This window comes from Mirounga angustirostris, unplaced genomic scaffold, assembly GCF_029215605.1.
Source record: "Mirounga angustirostris isolate CCGP_5_RB_7025 unplaced genomic scaffold, mMirAng1.0.hap1 SCAF_5, whole genome shotgun sequence".
NCBI classification, from domain to species: domain Eukaryota; kingdom Metazoa; phylum Chordata; class Mammalia; order Carnivora; family Phocidae; genus Mirounga; species Mirounga angustirostris.
This window is the reverse complement of record NW_026991713.1, coordinates 115,921,805-115,940,949: the sequence shown is the minus strand read 5'-3', so window position 1 is coordinate 115,940,949 and position 19,145 is coordinate 115,921,805. Positions and strand designations below refer to the sequence as shown.

The 19,145-nt window shown below is 35.8% G+C and overlaps 1 protein-coding gene across 1 annotated transcript in view; it reads left to right on the top strand.

Annotated features, from left to right (window-relative positions):
• The window catches only part of GPR158 (G protein-coupled receptor 158), a 476,311-nt gene that overhangs the window by 268,410 nt on the left and 188,756 nt on the right, over window positions 1-19,145 (top strand). The window contains 1 exon segment of the mRNA XM_045871331.2: window positions 10,319-10,521. Within this exon segment, the coding sequence (XP_045727287.1) occupies window positions 10,319-10,521 (203 nt within the window).

Here is a 19,145-nt window from a genome sequence, read left to right as displayed (position 1 = left end):
GTTCTGACACATAATTTGACACTCAGAAAATAGTTGTTGAATTGAATAATAATTTGTTTCTGTCAAATTCTCTAAAACTTGAAGTATTATTTTATCAGTGCTTTCTATCTTCAACCTCATTCCAAAACTGATTAGGAGTACCTTACAGAAATATATACTATGCAACAGAATAACAATTAACAATTAATGAGGAAATTGGGCAAAAGTAAAATATTGGTCATGAAAAAAATCAAGGAATAAGGTTAGGTGTTGAGCATTTACTAAAAGTGGACTGTAGGTTTGGTTCTAAGCCAAAAGAAACTCTCAAATTAAGATTGGTTAAAAATGATGGAAAATTTAACAAAGCTGGAGGACTTGTCAAATGTAGTTAAAATGTAACTGAAACTGCTTGCCATGGTCATGTTACAAAAACTAACAAGTTCAGATATACAAAGCACTTAACATTCTGCAATGCATTTGACCCTTTGAACAACATGGGGGTTTGGAGTGCCAATCCCCTGCACAGTGAAAAATCCATGTATAACTCCTGATTCCCCCAAAACTTCACTACTAATAGCCTACTGTTGACTATAAGGCCTACCAACACTATAGAGTTGATTAACACATATTTTGTTTATGTATTATGTACTATAAGTTATTATTACAATAAATCAAGCTAGAGAAAAAAATGTTATTAAGAAAATCATAAGGAAGAGGAAATACATTTACACTATTGTGTTATAGTTATCAGTACCATAAGTTTATGTCATCTGTTTTCAAGATGAATCATCTGTCATTACCTACCTCAATATTATCTTTTAAGCCAAAAGACACTGTAGATGTAATATGTATTACTAACAGTAGACCTCAAAAATGAAAAGATAATGTGGAAAAGAAATTCATATTTATTTATAGGTATTACAATTCATGCATTGATAAAGAAGCAGCAATATGATTACTTTATAGTAACCTCGTGTAATCAATACAGTTGCTTCATGATAGCCTACCCTGTATGCTAATGAATGAATCATTATAACATTTTTATGGCATACAGGGGCGCCTGGGTGGTGCCATCAGTTAGGCATCCAACTCTTGGTTTTGGCTCGGGTCATGATCTCAGGGTTTTGGGATCAAGCCCGGTGTCAGTCTCCATGCTCAGTGCATAGTCTGATGGAGATTCTCTCTCCCTCTCCCCCTCCTCTCTCTTTCTTTCTAAAAAATAAATAAATAAATAAGAAAAAAATTTTAGGACATACAGTATTACAATCATCTTCTTAATATAGTATTGGAAACATTGTTACATTTTTAGAAAAACACTTGTGATGATAGGCTGAACACAGTTTCTCCAATTATGAGAGAGAGAGGCATAGTATATGGTAACATAATTCTTTGAAAGCCAAGTAATAAAACAGAAAGCTAACACATTATTAATTTTATATTAAATATCACTTACTGCATGTCTTTGGAAGGATAGCTTCTCCAGTTCCATACATGTCTTGCACAGGATGTTCTACACCATGAATGCTTAAGCAAGGATGGTGATGATGACACAAAAATGTCTCATACAGTTCTTGCTTGACAGATAGATTTTCACATGAAGAGGCATACATGCACAAAAATAAGTTTATTAACTGTATGGCATTATTATTATTCATTACTATTCATTAAATGGAAGTAGATCATCATAAAGGTCTTCATCCTCATTGTTTCCATGTTGAATAGGCTGTGGAGGAGGAGGGGGAAGAGGGGTTTGTCTTACTTTCTTAGGGGTGGTACAGATGGAAGAGGAGGCAAGAGAATCAGGCACTCTTGCTGTAATTTTACAGAAATACATTTATTTTTTCATTTCTCTAAAAATGTTTCTATATGGTACCAATCCTTCTACCATCATTTGCTTTAGTTTTAGTGCCTGTATCATAGAATGGTCCATGCTGTAAAAGAAGTTAAAGCAGTCTTGAATAATCAGAACCCTTCTGCCAGATTGTCTAATGTCAATTTGTTTTTCTGATACTGCTTCTTCTACCTCTTCTTCCTCATCATCTGGCACTGGTTTGGAAGCACTCATCCCCATCAAGTGGTCTTCTGTCAGTTCCTCTGCTGTGGTATCTATTAACTCTTAAATTTCTCCCAAGATCCATATTACCCTTTACCCCCCACCACACACACACATTTTTTGCCATGGCTCTGTTGTAAATCCTGTGAAGTCATGTACAACATTTGTCACAGGTTTTTTTCTGTAGGAATTTAGTTTTGGCCTTGATGGCTTTCATTGCTTTTTCTGTAATAATGATGGCATCCTCAGTGGTGTAATCCTTCTAGACCTTTATGATCTCTCTATTGTGGTTCTCTCTTTTTTTTAAAAAATTTATATTCAATTAGCCAACATACAGTAATACATCATTAGTTTCAGTTGTAGAGTTCAGTAATTCATCGGTTGCATAGAATACCCAGTGCTCATCACATCACATGCCCTCCTTAATGCCCATCACCCAATTACCCCATCCTTCCACCAACTTCCCCTCCAGCAACCCTCAGTTTGTTTCCTGTAATTGAGTCTCTCATGATTTGTCTCCCTCTCTGATTTCTTCCTATTCAGTTTTCCCCTCCCTTCCCCTATGATCCTCTACACAATTTCTTATATTCCACGTATGAATGAAACCATATTGTCTTTCACTGACTTATTTCACTCAGCATAATACCCTCCACTTCCATCCATGTCGATGTAAATGGTAAATATGCATCCTTTCTCATGGCTGAGTAATACTCCATTGTGGTTCTCTTTCATAGCCATGACAATCATTTTCATAGACTACCATGTAATGAGCCTTAAAGGTCCTTATGGCATCTGATCTAGAGGCTGAATTAGAGACACTGTGTTTGGGGACAAGTAGAAATTTTTCATGCCTTCAGTGTTGAATTCATGGGGTTCTGGCTGGCCAGGGCATTGTCCAGTATCAAAAGAATTTTAATAGGCAGTATTTTACTAGAAAAGTACTTCCTGACTTCAGGAACACAGCATCGATGGAACCAATCCAGAAAATGGGTTCTTTTAGTGCAGGCCTTCTTGTTGTAAAACAAAAGACTGACAGCTGGTGTTTATCTTTTCCCTACAAGTAGCTGTATAGATAAGGGCAGTCCTGATCATAAACCTGACTGCATTTGCACAAAACAGCAGAGTTAGCCCATCCTTTTCTGCCTTAAATCCTGGTACTCACTTTTCTTCCTTATTAATAAATGTCCTTTGTGGCATTCCTCCCCCTACCCCATCTGCATTAAAAACCTGTTCAATGATTTTTTTTTAATTTTATTATGTTAGTCACCATACAATACATCATTGGTTTTTGATGTGGTGATCCACGATCCATTGTTTTCGTATAACACCCAGTGCTCCATGCAGTACGTGCCCTCCTTAATGCCCATCACCGGGCTAACAAATTCCCCCTCCCCCCTCCCCTCTAAAACCGTTTGTTTCTCAGAGTCCATAGTCTCTCATGGTTCATCTGTCCCTCCAATTTCCCCTCCCCATTTTTCCCTTCCTTCTCCTAATGTCCTCCATGTTATTCCTTATGTTCCACAAATAAGTGAAACCATATGATAATTGACTTTCTCTGCTTGACTTATTTCACTTAGCATAATCTCCTCCAGTCCCATCCATGTTGTTGTAAAAGTTGGGTATTCATCTTTTCTGATGGCTGAATAATATTCCATTGTATATATGGACCACATCTTCTTTATCCATTCATCTGTTGAAGGGCATCTCAGCTCTTTCCACAGTTTGGCTATTGCGGACATTGCTGCTATGAACATTGGGGTGCATGTGGCCCTTCTTTTCACTACATCTGTGTCTTTGGGGTAAATACCCAGGAGTGCAATTGCTGGGTCATAGCGTAGCTCTATTTTTAAATTTTTGAGGAACCTCCACACTGTTTTCCAAAGTGGCTGTACCAACTTGCATTCCCACCACACTGTAAGAGGGTTCCCCTTTCTCCACAACCACTCCAACATTTGTTGTTTCTCTCCCTGTCCATTTTTGCCATTCTAACTGGTGTAAGGTGGTATCTCAATGTGGTTTTGATTTGGATTTCCCTGATGGCTAAAGATGATGAACATTTTTTCATGTGTCTGTTAGCCATTTGTATGTCTTCTTCAGAGAAGTGTCTTTTCATATCTTCTGCCCACTTTTTGACTTGATTATTTGTTTTTTGGGTGTTGAGTTTGAGAAGTTCTTTATAGATCTTGGATACCAGCCCTTTATCTGTAGTGTCATTTGCAAATATCTTCTCCCATTCTGTGGGTTGCCTCTTTGTTTCGTTGACTGTTTCCTTTGCTGTGCAGAAGCTTTTTATCTTGATGAAGTCCCAAAAGTTCATTTTTGTTTTTGTTTCACTAGCTTTTGGAGATGTATCTTGAAAGAAGTTGCTGTGGGCGATGTCAAAGAGGTTACTGCCTATGTTCTCCTCTAGGATTTGAATGGATTCCTGTCTCACATTGAGGTCTTTCATCCACTTTGAGTTTATCTTTTGAATGGTGTTAGAGAATGGTCGAGTTTCATTCTTCTGCATGTGGCTGTCCAATTTTCCCAGCACCATTTTGTTCAATGATTTTCTTAAAGGCATCCGAGAACTCATCTGCTGCCTCTTGGTTGGCAAACACTGCTTCTTTTGTTATCTTGACATTTTTTAAGCCAAACGTCTTTCTAAAATTATCAAACCATCCTTTGCTGACACTAAATTCTCCAGCATTAGATCCTTCACCTTCCTTTTGCTTTAAGTTTTCATATAATGACTTCACTTTTTTTCAAATCATATGTGTCCATAGGTATGCTTTTCTTATAGCAATCATGCACCCACATAAAAGCTGCATTTTCAATATGAGATAAAAAGGTATTTCACAAAAAGCGCACAGTTTTTGTGCCTGCTGGCATATCTACAGCAACATCTTCACAAATTTCCTTTTTCTTTTCTTTCTCTTTCTTTTCTTTTTTCTTTTCTTTTCTTTTTTCTTTTCTTTCTTTCTTTTCTTTCCACAATGGTCCTTACTGGATTCTTTTATGTTGAAATGGCAGGCCCCTGCAGCTGCAGATCTCAGTCTATGGTACATATCAAGTAATTCACCTTTTTCTTGTAATGTCATGAGTTTTCTGTGCTTCTTGGAAACATCACTAATGGCATGGGTCTCATGGTATTGTTCAAGGTTTACAGTATTGTACTAAACACAATAAAAAAATACATGAGAAACCTGTAAGATCACTTTTTATGCAATACAAATTTACTGGAGTGACAAAATGCTTATGCAGAGATGATTAGCATCAGATGGGTTTTAAGCAGATACTGGCAATGCTGAAGCTCACCACAATAGCAACAGGAGGTGGCTACAAAAATATTACAGTAATACAGTATTACTACATTTAATTTTAAGCAGTTATGATTTAATACTGTATCTTTACACTTGTTTACATTTCCCTAAACTGTGAAATGGTGCCATGTGTGTGGTCTGTAAATGTTAAGTTTTTATAATATATTTGTATATGTTTTATGATAATAAATGTTAAAATAGACTGGTATTTACATATATTTTATGCATTCATGACATATCCACTTTTTCTTTAATTTTTCACTATTGCTAGGGTACACAGTTTATCCGCTAGTTTTTTCAAATTGCCAAAATTCTCCAAAAATTTCTCAATATATTTATTGAAAAAAATCCATGTATAAGTGGATCATGTGTTTCAAACCCATGTTGTTCAATTGTATTTTTCAGGCTTGAGTGATTCAAAGTACTAAATAGCTCATACCATCTAGGAGAATTATACCATTAGATATGAGTGAAGTTTCAAGTTTCATTTGTATTGAAAGTAAATAGTATGTACTGCTTGGCTTATAGGCAGGTAAGAGCTTCTTAAACCAATGAGAAAATACCTGCCTATTTAGCTAAGCAAGAAAGCAAAGATTGGTTAAGAAGGACTATTTCACAAAACCAAGACTTTTCATAGATGCTTTTTCTTTACTAATTTAACTTTTGTTGTGATTCTGTTTATAGTAGTTTGGTTTATTGAGGAGTATTTGCACTTGTTAGGAATTACTGTCCTTTGTTGCCAGATGTCCAGTCTGTAAAACCATAACTATAATATTTTGTCTATTCTTGTCATTGTTTCTGATAAGAAGGTAAATTCAATCCATATTCTTCCATCTTGGCCAGAAGGGGAAATCCTGACCTTTGTCTTCCGTATTTGTTCATAGAGGTCTTGACATTTTTGTCACCATCATCAGACCATCTGAATCCTTGACAACTTTATCTTATTCAGTGCAATGACCCCTTTTTACTTCACTCACATGACTATCCTTTTTCTACTCAGAGTTAATTTATTGTTTTCTTAGTATCCTAGACTTTTGTACTTTGTAGCTTTTGACTTCTGTGCCAGTTTTTGTCCATATTAGATACTTGTTTTTAATCCCTTCAAATGCCACTTGGCCTTATGTCTTACTCCAGTCATTGTTCTATTTCCTGAAAGCTTTGAGTGTTTTGCATAAATACAGTTGTATTATGCTTTGCTTCAGACTGGAACCTCATACCACACTTTTAAATTTCTTTTCTGCTGTGGGGCACCGCTGAAGTCATGGCACAAGATGCAAAAATCTGCTCCAAATTTATGAATGCATTAACTCCTGTACAATCCAAAAGTTGTACAGGAGTTAATGACTCTGGAGTCTACCCTTGAACAATGAATAAGGTCAATGGTGAAGAAATGTTTTCCTCTTTAATCCCTCAGATTGACTCAGACTCAGGATGTCTCTGGAGGATTGAGCCCCAGCTACCCTCCATTACAGCCTTGTATTGGCTTTCCCTCCTTCCCTGTGATGTAATGCCACTGTCACAATCCTTTATTCTCTATCCCCGACTGCTCTATCCTCCTCATTTATTTCTATGCTACTGATAATTGTAGAAAATAAGAAAAAAACCATTTTGGATAGATCTCCTAGTAAATCATACCATCTTACACTAAATGGATTCTTTTTCTGCCAAGTGATCCCAAATAGTCATCTTGTGTAATATTGCTGCTTTAATCTTTCATGTCTTCATCCTCAAAACTGGCCTTCCTCATTCTCAACCTGAGTTGTTGAGAAGTATAAGACTTTACAAGATTGGCTCCCACATTGTCTTTTGTCTATATTTCAAAACAGTTTTCAACTGATTTCTCTCCTTTATAAAAAAATTATTTAAAAAAATCTTTTTAAAAAAATTAATTTTATTTAAATTCAATTAATTAACATATACTGTGTTATTAGTTGCAGAGGTAGAATTTAGTGATTCATCACTTGTATGTGACACCCAGTGCTCTTTACATCACTTGCCCTCCTTAATGTCCATCACCCAGTTACCCCATCCCCCCCACACTTCCCCTCCAGCAGCCCTGTTTGTTTTCTGTAGTTAAGAGTCTCTTATGTTTTGTCTCCCTCTCTGATTTCATCTTTATTTTTCCCTCCCCTCCCCTATGATCCTCTGTTTTGTTTCTTAAATTCCACATATGAGTGAAATCATATGATAATTATCTTTCTGTGATTTATTTTGCTTAGCATAATACCCTCTAGTTCATCCATGTAAAAAAAAAAAAAATCTTTAATCCACCTCTACTTTCCAATGTGAGCAGAAACATCAGTTATTCTTAGAGTTAATTTTTCCAGTTGTGCTTTTGATTATTTTTAATCCTGACTTCTCCCATTCTTTTCTTACCAGTCTTCACATATCTTTCCTTAATTTCTAGTGGCTCCTTTTGCAGACTGCAGCTATGCTCAGATCCTACCTATAATAGAAGAAAACAAAACACAAAATCAAAATCCTTTTTTTTACTTCATCATTATTCCTATTAACCATGAGATTTTCTTGCTTTTCTCATTCAATGGAACATTTATTGAAATAATACTCTATTTATCTCATATTTATTCTTTAAGCCTTGACAAACTAGTTGCAGTCTCTATCACTTCTTGGAAACCACTGTCTTAAAGGTCAGTGAAAGATTGGGGCGCCTAAGTGGCTCAGTTGTGAAGTGTCTGCCTTTGTCTCAGGTCATGATCCCAGTGTCCTGGGATCGAGCCCCACTTCGGGCTCCCTGCTTGGTGGGGAGCCTGCTTCTTCTCCCACTCTCCCTGTTTGAGTTCCCTCTCTCGCTATCTCTCTCTCTGTCAAATAAATAAATAAAATCTTTAAAAAAAAAAAAAGGTCAGTGAAAGATAAAATAATCATTATACCTCATAGCCTTTCCTCAGTCATCATCTTTGATCACATTTCAGCATGTTCCAATAAATCAGTTTTCTATTGTGACATTGTAAAAATTTCTGTCTAGCTTCTTACTCTTTGCATTCCCTAATCATTGCCTTATCCACTCCCAGAGCTCTCTGTAAGTTCTTTCTCTGACTGATCTTTCTCCCACACCCCAGTCTTGTATTATTGCTCATTTCTTATTGTATATTACTGCTGGACAATGAGTTGGACCTCAAAGTTAGTTTCTCTAAAATGGAGCTTATTATTCCCACTTACTTCCTCTTTACCTCAGCTCTTTCTTCTAACTTTCTTGTTTTTGAACAGTAATACTTTTTTTTAAGGCACCAGTGGATTTTAACTCCCTCTTTGCATCTTCAGTATTTGGAGAAGAGAAAACCAAGCACTCTAATTTATAAATATTAACTCAGTTAATACCCACAACAGTTCACATTTCATACATAAGTAAACTAGGACCCAAAATAGTCAAATGAGTTGCCTAATATCTCAGAGCTATCTAGGAATGGGAACCATATCTGCTGGATACTAAAATTCATACACTTTTCACTGTGTAACAGAATAGTGACTCTTAAACAGCATAATATCCTGAATCATCAAAGAAATATTCAATTACGTTTTTGCTATTTATTAAGGAAGGAGAGAAGACAAATACATTTTAGAAAGAATATGAACCTTTTCAACAAGACTTGAAAGTAATAAATACTTTCTGTTAAACTTTGTATTATTAAAATGCTGTTAACCAGAGCAACGTCTTTCCCAGATTCCTCATTCAGTCAAGGTTGTGTTACATATTGAACAGGGTGATTGTGTTATATACTAAACTGGGTGGTTGTATTATATACTAAATTGGGTATATATTCACTAATGTCTTTCATATTGAGTTCAGAGTTGGAAATAGTTTTTTTTTTAATTTTTTAATTAACATATAAGGTATTTGGAGAAGAGGTTATTATTATTTGTTTCAGGGGTACAGGTCTGTGATTCATCAGTCTTACACAATTCACAGCGCTCACCATAGTACATACCCTCCCCAGTGTCCATCACCCAACCACCCCATCCCTCCCAGGAAATTTTTTTTTTTTTTAGTATATGTTATTAATTGGATATTTTCCAGTGTTAAACTCAACAATTAAAGAAAATCTTCACCCACTGAGCTTCTGAGCTAAGTTAAGTTTGACAACTGAGACAGAAAAATCTAAAAGTAAAGGGAGGATCAATAGCAGCAGTTAGTTAATAGTGAGGAAATGTCCTATGAATAGGCAAAATGGGAAATTACATGATGGCCTATAAGTATGGATTATACTCTGGGCAAAGGATGCACCATCATTAGGCAATTGCACACTGAACAACTGCCAGTTAAGTACCATTTTAACCAATTTAGACGTAATGAACTTAGTAGATGAGATCCCTGCTGAGTTAAGGAGCAATCAAAGCCTCATTTTGGATTCTGTGCCATCTAGGTCAAGACGTTCCAAAAGTGTTGTGTATTACTTGGTACAGAAAAGAGATAACTTTCTTATCCTTCCTTCTAGTTAAATCTTTTTTTTAAAGATTTTATTTATTTGAGAGAGAGTGAGAGCAAGAGCAGGGAGAAGAGGGAGAAGCAGGCTCCCTGCTGACCAGGGAACCTGACGCGGAACTTGATCCCAGAACCCTGGGATCATGACCTGAGCCAAAGGCAGACGCCCAGCCGAACGAGCCACCCACCTGCCCTAATTCTTTAACAGATATTTATGGAATATAATTCGTGCCATAGAGAGTATCATTTGGTGATTGGTAGGTAATGATATGACAGAATTGGAAAACTGTTCTTTGCCTTTAAGGAGTTTTATTTCCATTTTTGCTAATTTTTTTCAATTACTCTGAATGACTTTTTTTTTTTTAATCAAAAGGATAAAAAGAATTTTGTTTAGGTCTAAAATCAAAGTAACTCTCCCTTAGCAAGCAGGTTGATAAAAGGTCTTTAGTAAAAAGGATAAGGAATGAAGAGGTGAGGATGTGTTTTGTGTACTCAATCTCACCTATCTCAGAGGTGCAATGACACTGTGGTTTTATTTGGAACTTTCAGGAAGTGCAAAAGATGTGTCAGAAGAAGCCCATGTCTGCCTACCCTGCAGGGAGGGCTGCCCTTACTGTGCTGATGACAGCCCCTGCTTTGTCCAGGAGGATAAGTATTTGCGACTTGCTATCATCTCCTTCCAAGCCCTGTGTATGCTGCTCGACTTCGTTAGCATGCTGGTGGTCTACCACTTTCGCAAAGCAAAGGTAAACCCAGGTACCCTGGTTATGAACTTCCTTTTTATTATGAAGTGACCTCTTCTTTTTTCAAGCAAATAGAGTTTTTCCAAGTCCTACTTGCCTCTCTATTTAACAGAAGTCTTCCTATAATATAATCAGACTAGAATATGAACATTATATTCTTTAGCTTCCCAGGAGAAATACGGATTAAAAATACGGAATCTTGTTATAACATTTTCTTTTACAGAATGTTTCCCCCTATTTAGCATGAAGCTTGAGTACTTTATTGCCTTAAAGGACTCTCTTTTATATCTCTTTGGTTTCTAGAAGAACTTATTCTGCCAGTACCCAAAGTATTGTTAATTTTTTCATATTTAGAAAGCTTTTTGATATTTATTATATTTCATTTTTATTTCTCTTAGCCATATTTGAAGTTAGCAAATGGACTTGACTATTTTGAGCAAATGTGCTCAAAGTGTAATGATACTTTGAAGAATGAATTTATTCATGAACTTATATTTAGTCTTGCATTAGTGTCCCAGGATAATAGTGATCCTACAAAGAGCTTATATGGCTTTTGAGAGAGCCTGTCCTTCGGTCCTGTTCTGAGAAATCAAAGAGTAGTATAAACATTTGTATGCTTCTCAGTCAGGGGTAGATGAAATGGTAAAATGTTAAGGGCAAAGCTTTCTGGGGAGTTGTCCTCAGTTGGTCACCCAATTAATTATATGTAGCCAGTGTTGTCAGAATTTGTGGTTCTGTTGCTTTCAGAAACTTATTGGTGCCATTGGGAAAAAAACACAAAGCTAAATTTTCCACCTTTTCTGAATTCAAATGAGCCCTTCATGTTAGCAAAGTTGTACAGATTGGTTTAGATAACAGAGCTCATTGGAAGCATAAAGTGTTCCCATTAGAAATTTAAAAAATAGAACAACTCTGTGAATGGCATCTATTACAAGGCCTCAAGTTAACATTAAAAAAATCCCCTCTATTGAGATTCTAGGAGAAAGTATCCATTATGTTAATGTCATAGACTTAAATAGTTAATTTTAAATAGACAGTTTCATTAACAGAAGCATACAACACAAATTAAAATCAAGCTTTAAGTCAGCAAGAAAGTGCAGACAGGCAAATTGCTCTTCATTTAACCAATACTTGTCTTTCTTTTGAAACAAAATGTGTGTTAAATTGTATATATAATAAAATAGGAGGCAAGTGGAGTTGAGAAATATCTAACCACAGTTACCTAGATAAAATCTAATGTTTTTTTTTAAAAAAAACCTGTCACTGGTAGAGCAGGTAGAGTTGAAAGGTCTATTTAATAAACTGCTCTGAACTCTCTCTATATGATGTCATTCATTCATACAGGGGATAACAGATAGTTCTTTATGAATTTTACTTGATTAGAATCATTAATGATTGCTGTGCTAAATGTAGTTAATGATATATGATGGGTAGAATATTACATTGGATATTAAGAAAACTGATACAGTTCTTGCTAGACCAAAGTCTTTATCTATGTTGATGTTATTTAACATTTCCAGAATTATTAACTTTTCAAATTTCTCTGGCCCTTCATATGAAATGCTACTTTATAGGGCTATCATGAGAATTGGCATCTTTCCATATCATTTGGTGAAATTTTTATAGATACAAACTGGTTGGAATAGACAAATTAGACATTATCTAGTTTTAAGATGGTCACCTTTTGAAGAATCAGTTTTCACAGAATGTGACATAACATAGGGGGGATTATTTTCAGGAAATAATATAGGTTAATAAAGTCAGTGAACATGGATCTAGTATATTGAAGAAAGAAAACTTGGTGAACTTTTCTCTTCTGATTTCAGTTACCAAAAAGAATGATTAACTGTAAAAGCAGTAAACCATTTCCAATGTAGAAATTGTATGTTTATCACATGTGGGCATTGGCTTTGCTTTTTAAAGTTTTTATGTGTCTTTGCAGCATTTCTTTGCATAAAGCAGAAAACTGATGATCCCTTTTGAAGTAATACTGATGTCTTTCTTATAAGTTTTCCATTGTATTGCCTACCCACCAATAATTAAAAGAACAAAAACCTTAATCTATCAGTTTACATATATTTTGACAAAAGAGAAAAACCTTAGTTGCAATATAGAAGTAGCATAATATTGTGGGTAAGTGTGCAGACTTCAGAGTCAGATTGTTTAGACTCGAATCCTGTCTTAGCCCCTTGAATGCTATTACACTTTGGAAAAATTTCTTAGCTTCACTTTGCCTAGGTTTTTCCTCTATAAAATGGGGTTTAACACACCATATACAAAAATTAATTTAAAATGGGTTATACACCTAAATATAAGGCCCAAAACTAAGAAACATTTTTAAGCAGAAAACATAGGCATAAATCGTCATGATCTTGGGTTAGGCAATGTTTCTTAGATACAGCATGAAAAGGATAAATGACAAAAGAAAAAAATAAATAAATTGGACTTCATCAAAATTGAAAACTTTTGGGGGTGCCTCAGTCGTTAAGCCTCTGCCTTCAGCTCAGGTCATGATCCCGGGGTCCTGGGATCGAGCCCCACATCAGGCTTCCTGTTCAGCCAGGAGCCTGCTTCTCCCTCTCCCACTCCCCCTGCTTGTGTTCCCTCTCTAGCTGTCTCTCTCTCTGTGTGTCAAATAAATAAATAAAATCTTCAAAAGAAAAATTGAAAACTTTTTTCATCAAAGGACACCATCAAAAAGGTAAAAAAAGACAACCCATAGAATAGCAGGAGATATTTGTAAATTATACTAGAACCCAGAGCATATAAAGAATAAAAAGATAACCCAATTGAAAAATGGGCAAGGGATCTGAATAGACATTTCTACAAAGAAGATATATAAATGGCCAATGTGCATATGAAAAAATGCTCAATAACATTAGTTATTAGGAAAATTCAAATCAAGCCCCCAGCACACACTAGCAGAGCTAAAAATGAGAAGACAATAACAAGTGTTGTTGAGGATGTGGAGAAATTGAAACTCTCATTCATTGCTGTTGGGAATGTAAAGTGGTACGGCCACTTTGGAAAATAATTTAGTAGTCCCTCAAAAAATTAAACATAGACTTATGATATTACCCAGTAACTCCACTTCTAGGTACATACCCAGGAAAATGGAAAACATATGTCTTCAATGGCTAAAATAAAAAACACAGGAAATAACAAATGGTGGCAAGGATGTGGAGGAAAAAAACCCTCATGCACTCTTGGTGGGAATGCAAACTGGTGCAGCCGCTGTAGAAAACAGAATGGAGGTTCCTCAAAAAGTTAAAAATAGAATTATCGATGACCTAGTAATTTCACTACTGGGTATTTAACCCCCCAAAACGAAAATGTTAATTTGAGAAATATATGCATCCCATGTTTATTGCAAAGTATTTACAACAGCCAAGATATGGAAACAATCCAAGTGTCCATCCATAGATGAATGGATAAAGATGTGGCGTGTGTGTGTGTGTGTGTGTGTGTGTATGTAACAGAATATTACCCATAAAAAAGGGTGAGATCTTGCCATTTGCAACAATGAGGATGGATCTAGAAGGTATAATGCTAAGTAAAATAAGTCAGAGAAAGACAAGTATATTTCACTCCTATGTTGAATTTAAGAAACAAAACAAATGAAAAAAGAAAGAGAAAAAGAGACAAAAAACTGACTCTTAAATACAGAAAACAGGCTCGTGATTGCCAGAGGGGAGGTGCATAGGTAAAATAGATAAAGTGGATTACAAGTATACTTACCTTCATGTGCGCTGAGAAATGTATAGAATTGTTGAATCATTTTATTGTACACCTGAAACTAATAAAAAGAAAACATTTGCCTACACAAAAATGTTCACAAAGATGTTCATAGCAGCATATTTATAACAAGAAATGGAAACAACCCAACTGTTCATCAGTTGATGAATGGATAAGTAAAATGTGGTATATCCATTAAATGGAATATCTTTTTGTCAATAAAAGGAACAAGTAGCAATACATGCTACAACGTGGATGAATCTTGAAAACATGCTAAATGAAATAAAATGGTCATGAAAGATCATTTGTATGAAGTTTACATTTATATGAAATGTCCAGAACAGGCAAATCAGTAGAGCCAAGTAGATCAGTGGTTGTCAAGAGATACAAGGAGGGAAGAATGGGGTGTGACTGCTAATAGGTTCAGGGTTTCTTTTGGGGAGGATGAAAATTTTCTAAAATTATGGTAATATGTTTCACAAGTCTGTCAGTATACTAAAAACCACTGGCTTGTACACTTTACAAGGATTTAAGGTATATTAATTATATTTCAATAAAGCTATTACAAAATTTTTAAAGGAGTTTATTACTTACCTCACAGGATCCTTTTGAAGATTTAATGAGATTATTCATATAAAGTACCTTACTAGACATTTGTCTTTTGTTATTAAATTATTTTAGACCACTTTGTGAAATTAATAATCTGTTTGCTTCCCATGTTAGGGGTTAAGTATGACATTTATTTTTTTTAATATTTTTTTATTTTTTCATGAGAGAGAGAGAGATAGAGAGAGCACACAGTGGGGGAGACGCAGAAGGAGAGGGAGAAGCAGACCCCCTCCCGCCCCACTGAGCCAGCCGGGGAGCCCGATGTGGGGCTCCATCCCAGGACCCGGAGATCATGACCTGAGCCGAAGGCAGATTCTCTACCATCAGAGCCACCCAGGCGTCCCAAGTATGATATTTAAAATGCTTAAAAGATAAGGTTTATAAAAAATATAGCCAGTGGGATTCTAGGCAATAAATTCATTTAAGTTGTCTTACAATTGCAAACAGTCATCCTATACTAATCCTAATAGATTGTCCAGATAGCTGAAATGAACAAAACACCTGTGGTACAGATTCTTTTATTTTGGCTATATCTTCATCATGAAAGAATGAAAGGAATGTTAAACTGTAAGCAGGATAGTTTCACTTAATTGATTTCAATTAAGTGAAAAAAAGATCTTTTCTTTTTCTTCTTTTAATTCAGTTACTTATTGAGGATCTGCTATTGTTCAGCATTGTGATACCCAATACAATTTGAAGAATAAATGAGAGTAATTATTCTTTTTTTATTTAATAAATTTATTTTTTTAATTTAAGTTCAATTAGCCAACATATAGTACATTATTAGTTTCAAATGTAGAGATCAGTAATTCATCAGTCGCATATAACACCCAGTGCTCATCACATCACATCCCGTCCTTAATGCCCATCACCCAAATACCCCACCCCTCTTCCCCTCCAACCCTCAGTTTGTTTCCCATAGTAAAGAGTCTCTCATCTCCCTCTCTGATTTCTTCCCATTCAGTTTTCCCTCCCTTCCTTTTTGATTCTCTTCACTGTTTCTTATATTCCACATATAAGTGAAACTGTATGATAATTGTCTTTCTCTGATTGACTTATTTTACTCAGCATAATACCCTTCAGTTCCATCCATGTTGATGTAAATGGTAAGTATTCGTCCTTTCTGATGGCAGAGTAATATTCCATTGAAGATGTGGTATATATATATATATACCACATCTTCTTTATCCATTCATCTGTTGATGGACATCTTGGCTCTTTCCACAGTTTGGCTATTTTGGACATTGCTGCTATAAACATTGGGGTGCATATGCCCCTTCATATCACTACATTTATATCTTTGGGGTAAATACCTAGTAGTGTTAATTGCTGGGTCCTAAGGTAGCTCTATTTTTAATTTCTTGAGGAACCTCCATAACTGTTTATCAGAGTGGCTGTACCAGCTTGCATTCCCACCAACAGTGTAAGAGGTTTCCCCTTTCTCCACATCCTTGCCAACAAATGTTGTTTCCTGATTTGTTAATTCTAGCCATTCTCTCTGGTGTGAGGTGGTATCTCATTGTGTTTTTGATTTATATTTCCCTGATGCCAAGTGATGTTGAGCATTTTTTCATATGCCTGTTGGCCATTTGTATGTTTTCTTTGAAAAAATGTCTGTTCATGTCTTCTGCCCATTTTTTTGACTGAATTATTTGTTTTTTGGGTGTTGAGTTTGATAAGTTCTCTGTAGATCTTGGATACTAGATCTGTCATTTGCAAATATCTTCTCCCATTCTGTAGGTTGCTTTTTATTTTTGTTGACTGTTTCCTCTGCTATGCAGAAGCTTTTTATCTTGATGAAGTCCCAGTAGTTCATTTTTGCTTTTATTTCCCTTGCCTTTGGAGACGTGTCTAGCAAGAAGTTGCTGCGGCTGAAGTTGAAGAGGTTACTGCCGAGGTTCTCCTCTAGGATTTTGAGGGATTCGTGTCTCACATTTAGGTCTTTCATCCATTTTGAATTTGTTTTTGTGTATAGTACAAGGAAATGGTCCAGTTTCATTCTTCTGCATGTGGCTGTCCAATTTTCCCAACACCAGTTGTTGAAGAGACTATTTTTTTCCATTGGATCTTCTTTCCTGCTTTGTCAAAGATCAATTGACCATAGAGTTGAGGGTCCATTTCTGGGCTCTCTATTCTGTTCTGTTGATCTATGTGTCTGTTTTTGTGCCAGTACCATACTGTCTTGATGATTGCAGCTTTGTAATATAACTTGAAGTCGGCACTGTGATGCCCCCAGCTTTGGTTTTCTTTTTCAACATTCCTATTTATTCTTCCAATCCATGAGCATGGAACGTTTTTCCATCTCTTTGTGTCTTCCTCAATTTCTTTCATGAGTGTTCTATAGTTTTCTCAGTACAGATTCTTTATCTCTTTGGTTAGGTTTATTCCTAGGTATCTTACGGCTTTTGGTGCAATTATAAATGAGATCGATTACTTAATTTCTGTCTCTTCTGTTTCATTGTTAGCATACAGAAATGCAACTGATTTCTGTGCATAGATTTTATAACTTCCCATGTTGCTGAATTGCTGTATGAGTTCTAGCAATTTTGGGGTGGAGTCTTTTGGGTTTTCCACATAGAGTATTATGTAATCTGTGAAGAGTGAGAGTTTGATTTCTTCTTTGCCAGTCTGAATTCCTTTTATTTCTTTTTGTTGTCTGATTGCTGAGACTAGGACTTCTAGTACTGTGTTGAGCAACAGTGGTGAGAGTGGACATGGACATCCCTGTTGTGTTCCTGATCTTAGGAAAAAGCTCTCAGTTTTTCCCCATTGAGAATGATAGTCTCTGTGGGCTTTTTTGTATATGGCTTTTATGATATTGAGGTATGTTCCCTCTATCCCTACACTGTGGTGAGTTTTAATCAAGAAAGGATGCTGTATTTTGTCAAATGCTTTTTCTGCATCATTTAGAGGATCATATGGTCCTTCTCCTTTCTTTTGTTAAGTGATGTATCACGTTGATTGATTTGCTGATATTGAACCACCCTTGCAGCCCAGGAATAAATCCCACCTGGTCATGGTGAATAATCCTCTTAATGTACTGTTGGATCCTGTCAGCTGGTATCTTGATGAGAATTTTGGCATCCATGTTCATTAGGGATATTGTTCTGTAATTCTCCTTTTTGGTGGGGTCTTTGGTTTTGAGATCAAGTTAATGCTGGCCTCATAGAATGATTTTGGAAGTTTTCCCTCCATTTCTATTTTTTAAAAAAGCTTCAGAAGAATAGGTATTGTTCTTCTTTAAATGTTTGGTAGAATTCCCCTGGGAAGTCATTGGCCCTGGACTTGTTTTGGGGGAGATTTTTTATTACTGCTTCAGTTTCCTTGCCAATTATGGTTCTGTTCGGGTTTTCTGTGTTTCTAATGTTTCTACACTTGTAGGTTAGGACTTCTTTTCTTGAGCTGCTTTCAGGATTTTCTCTTTATCTCTGAAATTTATAAGCTTCAGTATTATATGTCAGTCTGTTGATCTATTTTAATTTTTATTGATTTTTATTGATTTTGAGGGGCATTCTCTGTGCCACAGTTCTCTGTGTCTCAGGACTTGAATGCCTCTTTCTTTCCACTGATTAGGAAGTTCTCAGCTATGATTTGCTCAAATATGCCTTCTGTCCTTGGCTCTCTATTTCCTCTTCCTCTGGGACCCCATTCAATCTAATATTGTTTCACTTTATGATATTGCTGATTTCTCAAAGCCTCCTCTCATGAACCCTTAGTTGTTTTTCTCTCTTTTCCTCAGCTTCCTTACTTTCCAACATTTTGTCTTCTATGTCACTGACTCTCTCTTCTGCCTCATTTACCCTAGCTGTTAGAGCGTCCATTTTAGACTATATGTCCGTTAAAACATTTTTAATTTTGGCCTGAGTAGATTTTAGTTCTTTTATTTCTGCACTAAGGAATTCTCTAGTGTCTTTTATGCTTTTTTCAAACCCAGCTAGTAACTTTATAATCATTATTCTGAATTCCAGGCCCAAGATTTTACTTAAATCCATATTGATTAAATCTATGGCAGAATATTACCTCTGGTTCTTTCTTTGTGGTGAATTCCTCCTTCTAGTCATTTTGTCCAGAGAAGAATAGATAAATGAGAGAACAAAAAAGAAATAAGAAATAAAAAATTAAAATATCAACCATGACCCCAGCAAAATATACACTAGACAAATCAGAAGAGAACAGAAACCAAAAAAAAAAAAAAGAGGAAAAATGAGAGAATATAATCAAACAGGTAGACTGAACAGAGTGATACACTTGGTCCTGGGTGTATTTTGGTCTGTTTGTTAGAA